We start from the raw sequence: 9586 nt of genomic DNA, 5'->3' as shown, positions 1-9586 counted from the left end.
CTATGACCCACAGAACACCGTCCCCACTGTCAAGCATGGAGGTGGAAACATTATGTTTTGGGGGTGTTTCTCTGCTAAGGGCATAGGACTACTTCACCGCATCAATGGGAGAATGGATGGAGCCATGTACCGTCAAATCCTGAGTGACAACCTCCTTCCCTCCACCAGGACATTAAAAATGGCTCGTGGCTGGGTCTTCCAGCACGACAATGACCCGAAACCTACAGACAAGGCAACAAAGGAGTGGCTCAAAAAGAAGCACATTAAGGTCATGGAGTGGCCTAGCCAGTCTCCAGACCTTAATCCCATCGAAAACTTATGGAGGGAGCTGAAGATCCGAGTTGCCAAGCGACAGCCTCGAAATCGTAATGATTTACAGATGATCTGCAAAGAGGAGTGGGCCAAAATTCCATCTAACATGTGTGCAAACCTCATCATCAACTACAAAAAACGTCTGACTGCTGTGCTTGCCAACAAGGGTTTTGCCACCAAGTATTAAGTCTTGTTTGCCAAAGGGATCAAATACTTATTTCTCTGTGCACAATGCAAATAAATATATATAATTTTGACAATGTGATTTTCTTTTTTTTTATATAATCTATCTCTCACTGGTAAAATTAACCTAGCCTAAAAATTCTAGACTGTTTATAACTTTGACAGTGGGCAAACTTACAAAATCAGCAAGGGATCAAATACTTATTTCCTTCACTGTATGTGTATATATATATATATCTTAAAGGTGTTAATAGCCTTCAAAGCTACAGCATACCAGACAATGCACACTCCACCACTAATTTATGGTGTTACAGACAGTCCACCTGTGCATGTGGTTGGAGTTCCCACGCTTATGTCATCATGATCTTTTAAAAAGTCCTAGAAGGCCAATTATGTTCCTTAAGACATTGCCTAAGTGTGTCCCAGGCATGCTCAATAGCGTTTAAATCAGGGTATGGGCTGACCTTCCAAGCTCCCCATAACCTTTATTTTCAGGTATTCTCTCACTATGGCAGCTTAATGTGGGGGTTTATTTTCATGCATTCATACATTTTGGCTGTTAGGTTCACGTTCAAAAACATTAAGGGGTGTCTCTGACCCCCAACATGATGCCCCCACACCATAATGGTCCCATTCAGGAAGGTTGGAATGACCTGTACCTACTCTCACTTAAGATAAACTGGGACTGGTCTGTAAATGGTACACAGCTCCACTGTCCCTGTGTACAAGCATCAGTGTTTCAATATTAGTTGTCAATCAAAGATTAAATACCAGACTCTCTGGTCAATTTACTGCCGATCCAGCAACATTTCCAGATCATTGGTCACCCAATCAATGGGATTGTACGGTACAAAGTTTCCATACTTTTAGTGATTTGTTTAATGACCAAACTTTTATTAAAAACAGTTATCTGATGCCCCAGTTATAGAAAACCATATCAGTGGTCTGCAACATGTAACACTACAGGTCCCAGCATGCAATTCTGCAAACTTTCACAGCATGATGGAACTCGTAGTTTCACTGCTGGAGTACCGCCGGTGGCAGATGAGACCACCATATTGGATAACCAGAAGAGCTCAAAGACGACAAACACCAAACACACATTTATGTATTCAGAAGCGGCTTTTATTACAGGTCAAGCTGCAAGATACAGGGATATTCTTCTAGAGTGCACGATGCTACTGTAACAAAGCCGACGCATTCATTACATTCATATACTTTATTATACAGTAGATTTAATGTGGGCACAATGGTAGTCCCAGAGCTCTCCAGATCACAGGTATCCACTCCCAGCTTCATATCCCGTGCCTATGACTGTATATACTGCACCTATACCAGACCCACAATTCCCTGCTCTATCTTCCCTCAATCAGTAGTTTGCTTTTAATAAACCTGTATGGCTGGACCAATGCTGGAGCGTCGCACGGTAATGGACTAATGCCATGCAAGGATGACGCTTATATGCTTAAAATCTATCACCTCGCCTATGGCTCCTGAAGTGTCCATTATTATCATCAAATTCTATCTGAAAACATAATATCTACAAATAAATATAAGTAACCGGATGCAGGCAGTTATCACAATATCAGACCTGAAAGTGTCTATGTGGACATAAAGGGGTCCTCCGTAATACAGTAGAAAGTGGAAAAAAAATGGCTTACATACGATCACGCCTCATTGCCCTTTCTATGCCTTCCGCTAAGTGCCAAGATAAAGTAATCTGAGACAGACTGGTTGCTATGGACATGCTGACTGGTTGCTAGGGACCTAATTTAAAAGGCTGTAGCTGCTTAGCAGTGTATCCATAGCAACTAGACTGTGACAAATGAGGGAATAGGGTTAGATGTAACCCTGTCAAAGCTAAACTTCAGAAAGAGCAGCTCAGCAGCAGAACCATCGTGCCGGGTCGTATCTCGTTCTGATTGTTTCCGTAAGTTAAATATGGTCATAAAACTTTTTTAGTTACTTATTGAATTGTTACATTTAGACCCAATGATGAAATAAAAATGCAAAGTAACATGTATATGGCCAGTAATCATTTTTATCTACAGCAATTTAAAGGGTTATTTCCTCCTTAAACATGAATGGGATATCCAGTCGTCCGATATTGCCATAAGGCCTCATTCAGACGGCCGTGTTCGGTCCGTGATATACAGACCGTACACGTTGGCAGTATTTCCCAGGCCGACCACAGTTCTGGAATCCGGGCTCCCAGCATCATAGTTATCTAGAACACCAGGAGTCCCTGCCTCTCTGTAGGAATATCGTCCCATACTGAAAACATTATTACTGTACGGAATTATTCCTGCGGGGAGGCAGGGACTCCTGGTGTTATAGATCACTATGATGCTAGGGACCCCAGGTCCCTGAACTGTGTTCAGTCCGGGAAAATACGGCCGATACACGGCCGTCTGAATGAGGCCTAACTCCTATAGGATTCAATGGACAGAATTGCGCACACGCGCGGCCATCTCTTCATTCATTCTTCACCACACCGGGCGGGATCGGGGTCAAGTGACCCCGTTCTCGAGATAGGTGTTGACCCCCGAACAGGGACCCGCGTCTATCAGACATTTATGGCATATCCCGTGGATATGCCATAAATGTCTCAGGTGGGAATACCCCTTTAATCTATAAAAATGCCAAAATTAAGAGCAGTAAAACGAGAAACATAAACGTGCTATAAAAGCGTTTACAAAATGACACATCAGTTACCAGGCGAGGCGGACGTTCTTGTGTCTGACAAATGACGTTACACTGAAATCTGGAAGACGCCGCAACTTCTCTCTTCCTCAACGTCTATATTAATGTGAAAACCCCACTTCACATAAATAAAGCTGAGTAATAAGTGACTGGGCGACGTTCCCCACTTTCTTCTGACGGGGTAAATTCTATGGTTCGGCCATTGAGACACAGACTAAAAATATGGCCATGTGAACCTGAACAGCAGGGGGCAGTGCACAAGACTCCGCACAACACAGCGGCGCTGACATTTTTATGGTTCAGTGCAAAGCAATACATATAAAAATAATAATAAAAAACATGCAACACAGCGACTTCATAGCAGCAATCAGGGAAAAGACACCTTAAAAACAGCAGTTTACCCCTGAATGTACAATAAATATGCTCTGCGAGAACCGTCTGTTCCCATTGTATTATTCTATATGGCTATTGTGATTGATACTATGCAGCATTTATTACATTTCAGCACATTTTCCTCTAAATGTCCTATATGAGGTACTAGAGGATTAGAAAATAAGGTTAGCACCACTCTTGTCCATGCGCTGTGTCTGGTATTGCAGCTCATCCACTTAAATGCTGCAATACCACACACAGCCTGCAGAAAAGAGTGGCGCTGCTTCTGAAAAAAAAAATCCTTTTTTCTTTATTTCTGGACAACCCCTTTAAGCTCAGGCTGGCCCTATGACATGCAATTGCTCTCCATGCTGATGTTTGGGATTCATTACAAAGACAGTCAGCCACGACGGGCTTGTTCACAGCAGATGAACTTAAAAGGGGTTGTAGAGGGTTAGAAAAACATGGCTGCTTTCTTCCAGATACAGTGCCACACTTGAATGGAGCTGAACTGCAATACCAGAGACCACCCATGGACAGGTGTGGGGCTGTTTCTGGAACCAGCCATATTTTTCTAATCCTCTACAACTCCTTTAAAGCAACTTTCCTGAATTTAAAGGTTATGTCCACCTTCTTTATTGTTTCAATGAATCTAAAATGAAAAAGGCCGCAACTTTTCAGATAATCTCAATTAAGAATCTCCTATCGTTTTGTGTCTATAGCTTCTATGAAGAGTTGTGTTTCCACGGTAACAGACTACAAAAAAAAAAAAAGTCGTCTGATCCTGCAGTCACACTACGTACCATCTGTCCGCTACTTTTTACTAACATACATATGGAGAGGGGGATAGATGGATGGCAATATGACTGCAGGATCAAACTACTCAGGGCTTGTTTGTAGTCTGTTACCAAGGAGACGCATAGCTCTACATAGGAACTGTAGACGTATTTGCAAAGTTTTTTTTATTTTTTAAGCATTTTTTAATAAAAATAAAATGGTTGAAAAGTTGAAGCATTGCTATAAGGAATCATGGTAAGCGTATACGTCTCATAAGTGAACCTGATGTTTGAGAAAAAACTGGAACAGCCACGACATGCAGTGCAGATGAAGACTTAAAAGTAAATGAACCCATCTGGAGATGTGCATGGATCAACCAGTGTATCACCGCTATGGCAGCCCAAGTCTTCTCTCTTCCACTGGAGACCGGTTTAGAGATGTGATCGATATGTAGAAAACGTAACCAACAAGAAAAATATAACAGAGCATTCTCACTAAGAAAAAACATGGCGGACAACGGCTTCATGACCAGAGTTCTTCAGTTCTTCCAAACTTGTAGATGAGGGTGCTGCATAGAGAAGAGAAGAAGAATAATTACATGGGGGGCCTGTGCTTTTTTTTGGGGGGGGGGGGGATTGTCATCTTGTGAACCTTTTTTTATATGAGCCATCAGGGCGTATGGATATCATACAGGCAGCAGCGGCTCTTGCTCTGGCGGACTGTCATTATACAATACTACATTTCTCCTGTTGTGGTCGTTGCGTGTGAAATGTATTGCCAGCCCCATCTATTTTTCTGTCGATTAAGCGGTGTGAGGGCTTATTTTTTGCGGGGTGAGCTGTAGTTTTTATAGGTACCATTTTCGGGTATATGTGACATTTTGATCACTTTTTATTCCATTTTTTTGGGTGGCTAAGGTGACTAAAAATAAAAAATTCGGGCATTTTTAGTTATTTTTACAGCGTTGACTGTGCAGGTTAAATAACGTTATATGAAAATAGTTTAGACTTTTAAGGACACGGCGATGCCACTTATGTACATTTTTTTTTTTTGACATTACTTTAGGGGAAAATTGTGAAAACTTTCTTCTCTAACTTTATATTTTTTTTTAATTAAAATAAAAAATTACTTTTTTTTAACTTTTTTTTTTTTTTTAGTCCCCCTAGGGGATTAGAAAATGCACCGCCAAGGTTTCCCAGAAATAGCTGCATAGACTATTTAATAACTTGGCACAAAAGGAGAACTCAGGGACTGATACGTAGTTGTAATTTTTTATTGTAGTGGAAAAGTCTCCGTAAGGGTCAATTCACACGAGCGTGAACTACGTCCGTGTGCTGCGCATGGGAATCACGCACAGCACACGGACCCCATTTCAATGGGGCTGTTCACACATGCAGGTGTTTTCACGCAGCGAGAGTCCGTTGTGTGAAACTCACTGCCTGTCCTATATTGGTGAATTTTCACGCACCTATGCGCCCATTGGAGTGATTTGCGCATCAATGCAATTGAAAAAAAAAAAAGAAGCTGTATTTAGACAGGGTGGCATATTGTGAATAATAACAGGAAACTTACCTAAAAAATATCAAAGCGTTCTGGAAAAACACAGCCAGTCCAGGGTAGACATTGACATCTAGAGAAGAGAAGGCAGCAAAAAGCAAAGAGGATAATGGAACGTATAAAAGATTTGCAGTTAAAGATTTAGGTCCAGTTCACAATTTGGCATTAAATGCGGCGTGTCTTTCCGTGGCAGTCATAGGAGGCTTACCCTTGGATTTCTGCCGCGGACGTGCAGCAGATCCCTACAGAGATTAGTCCCATTGTCATTTGATGGGGCTAATCCTCGACTTTTCAGTGTAGAATCCGCAAGCATGCTACTTGTGTCCGCGGCTGGTTTTTCGCTTTGTTGCGGACAAAAATCTGCGTGGAAAACTCTCCGTAGGATGTGAACGGGGTTTAAAAAAATCCTGAAATGTTGTAACAGGACTTGTGTAACAACAGCGTTCGGGCCGGGCCCATAACTCTTAGGCATCATTTAGACGAGCGTAATATACGCGCGTGCTTTTCACACGTGTCGTACGCACCTATATTACTCTACGGGGCAGTGCAGACAGTCCGTGGGTTTTGCGCAGCGTGAGTGCGCTGCGTAAAACTCATGACAGTTTCTATATTTCAGCGTTTTTCGCGCATCACGCACCCATTGAAGTCAATGGGTGCGTGAAAACTACGCAGGTCGCACGGAAGCACTTCCGTGCGAACTGCGTGATTCGCGCAACAGCTGTCAAACTCTGAATGTAAACAGAAAAGCACCACGTGCTTTTCTGTTTACAAACATCCAAACGGAGTGTCATAATGATGGCGGCTGCGCGAAAATCACGCTGCCGCGCATCATGCACTGATGACACAAAACGCCGCGTTTTTTGCGTGCGCAAAACGCACACGCTCAGGTAAATCAGGCCTTACACTGGTGTATGGGACCGGTTTATGAACTATTGAGTACTCCTGACAAATCTAGTTGACGCCATTGGCACAGCGGGGGTTTAGAATGGGCACGGAAAAAATAAACATTCATATTGTTCAAATAAAGCAGCGTATGTTAACACAACTATAGATGTAGCAACAATCCTTAAAGTGGTATTCCAGCCACTAACATCCCCTACCCGACACCTAGAACACTACAATGCGGAATCCCAGTCCCCCGTTTTTCATCACTAGCACGTCCGCTGTGGGAAGGAGCGGTGGTCAAGCATGCGCGCTGCAGCTGCATAGAGCGCTACGGGAGTTATGGAAACCGCTCACTCCGTAGGTGAGGTACGGAAAGAGTTGTACGGAGCCGGCACCCCACACAACTCCTCCTCACCGAGGGTGGTCCTAGCAGACTAATGCTCGTTATAAACTCGAGATAGCTGTCGATTGTCTATTCCTAAAGACTCCCCCGTACAGATGCATGTTCGGCTCGGCCGAGCGTGCATGTGCTTTAAACAGGGAGACGTGAGACAGACAATGCCAGACACTTATCTATGTGCAAACAAAAGGATTGGCATGTTAAAATTCAACATGTCAAACGCTTCTCACAACGGCAGATGTCAGGGGAGAGTCGGGATGCCACCATACTCATTAGCTGGTCAGCCGGACCCGCCAAAATCAGGAGGCCAACATACAACTGTATGGCCAGGCTGACATTTTTTACCTACCCTACCCTAGATAGGACAGAGTGACATATATATATCTCAGTGTGCTTGGTGCAACTTTCTAAATACTTTTAATTAACAATATTTTTGACTTTTTGAGATACCGCTGATTTATACATCTTCATACAAAATGGGGGAGATTTATTAAAACTGGTGCAAGAGAAAGGTGAAGAAGAAGTTGCCCATAGCAACCAGAGTTCAGCTTTAATTTTTCATAGGCCCTCTGGAAAATGAAAGTTGAAGCCTGATTGGTTGCTATCGGCAACAGCTCCACTTTTCCCTTGCACCCGAATTGATCTCACCAAACGTGTGTGGGTGAAGCGGAGACTAGATACTTACGTTGTGTGACATAAGCGCCAAAAAGGATCCACATGGAAGCGATAAGTGATCCAAACATCATCATAAAGCCGAGGAAGAGCCAGATCCGAGCACCTGCGGAGCAGAGAGGGGGATCATTTCTATAGTAGGGTTAGTCGCGATCAAGCTACAGTCACGTTTACCACAATAAGGTTCAACGGGACGCCGACAAATTATGTGCACCTTTAAATATGGAGACATGTAAGAAGAAGAGGTAAGGGGGGAGGGGCGTTGTCTACGAAACGAAAACACATGATCACTAAGAGCCGGAAGTCGCAGCCTCTCGGGTCCGGTCAGATTTCCAGAAGGGAAGCTGACAGATTTAGGCTATATTCTCACGTTCTAGATTTGCGTAGACAGGTCCCACGTGGATTAAAGAATCCGTGGCAGAAATCGGAGGCCGACACTGCGCTTTCTGCTGTGGATTCGCCCCATGATAATACAATAGTGCTCATCAGTGGCTTTTTCATGCAGAATCCGCACAAATATTTATTTCACATTGATTTTTTTCCGCTGCATGTGAACATTGATACGGAATATTGGCCGATTTTATGAGGCGGAATCCGCGCCCAAATCCTCATCAAATCCTGAACATGTGAACATGGCCTTACAGTCGGAATGATTGCAATGGCAGGATCTCTAAGAGAGATGAAGGACGGCGAATAACAATACGTGCCGTCTCTTCATGCTACAGATTGTGGTTCTTGGCTCAGAACATCTTGTGGCAGTCTGAATAAGACATGCCCTTTAACCCTTTAGAAACTGAGACAATTTTGGTATTAAGGACCCCAGGAATTTTTCCGTTTTTGCATCGCAGGATTTCCAGGAGCCAAAACTTTCTTGGTTGTATTTTTTAATGGCATAATTTTTGGGTACATAAGACTTATTATTAATTTTTATACATTTCTTTTGAGGAGGATCACAAAAAAAGGAATTTCGTTGTAGTTTTTTTACGTCATTTACCACGCGGTACAAAAGTTGTTAACTTTATTACACAGGTCATTATTATTGTGGCCATACCAAATATGTAGAGGAATTTATTTATTTATTTATTTTTTTAACATTGTTGCACAACAAAACCACTTTTTTTTTTTTTTTTTTTTTAGAAACTTTATTTCATTATTTTTTTTTAGTCTTACTGGGGGACTTTACAATGCAATCGCTTGATCACTATTATAATGCTTAGGTTACACTACTGACTATCACGATGCAGGGCGCGGATGGGGTGATTTTTCTGTATCCACTTATCACAGTCTCCATTGACTGGAGTATCTAAGGGGTTAAACTCCCAAGATCAAAGTTAGGCCCCATGCACACGACAGTGCCCGTAATCACATGCACAGAAGGCCGTGGACAGCCACCCACATATAAAGTATGGGAGCACGATCCGTAAAAAGCAAAGAGTAGGACATGTCCTATCTTTTGCGGAACCTTTCTACAGCCCGGTCACCTTCCCGTAAATATACGGAAAGGTGTCCGTTGTCAACAGAAATGAGTGGGTCCGTAATTACGGATTCATTCTACGGTTGTGTGAATGGGGCCTTACTCCTTGGCCTTCTTCTGAATGGTAAAGGAAGCCTAGTGCTCAGATCTGGGCAGAATTCGGGATGACCAAATCAATGTCTGTTTCGCCGCTCTGTAGAATACAATGAGAGATTCCCCTATTTTTCTTATTATTTTGCCAAAAGCAAATC

The 9586-nt window shown here is 42.8% G+C and overlaps 1 protein-coding gene across 1 annotated transcript in view; it reads right to left on the bottom strand.

Moving 5' to 3' along the window:
• Nucleotides 1-1598: 1598 nt before the first annotated feature.
• The window catches only part of TMEM50B (transmembrane protein 50B), a 29165-nt gene continuing 21177 nt past the window's right edge, over nucleotides 1599-9586 (bottom strand). The window contains exons 5-7 of the mRNA XM_075854570.1: nucleotides 7875-7967; nucleotides 5920-5977; nucleotides 1599-4915 (exon numbers count right to left, since the gene is read on the bottom strand). Coding sequence (XP_075710685.1) covers nucleotides 4870-4915; nucleotides 5920-5977; nucleotides 7875-7967 — 197 coding nt within the window. The 3' untranslated portion in view covers nucleotides 1599-4869. The remainder of the gene's footprint in view (nucleotides 4916-5919; nucleotides 5978-7874; nucleotides 7968-9586) is intronic.

Source organism: Rhinoderma darwinii, chromosome 2 (assembly GCF_050947455.1).
Source record: "Rhinoderma darwinii isolate aRhiDar2 chromosome 2, aRhiDar2.hap1, whole genome shotgun sequence".
Lineage (NCBI taxonomy): Eukaryota > Metazoa > Chordata > Amphibia > Anura > Rhinodermatidae > Rhinoderma > Rhinoderma darwinii.
This window is presented reverse-complemented; position numbering and strand designations above follow the sequence as displayed.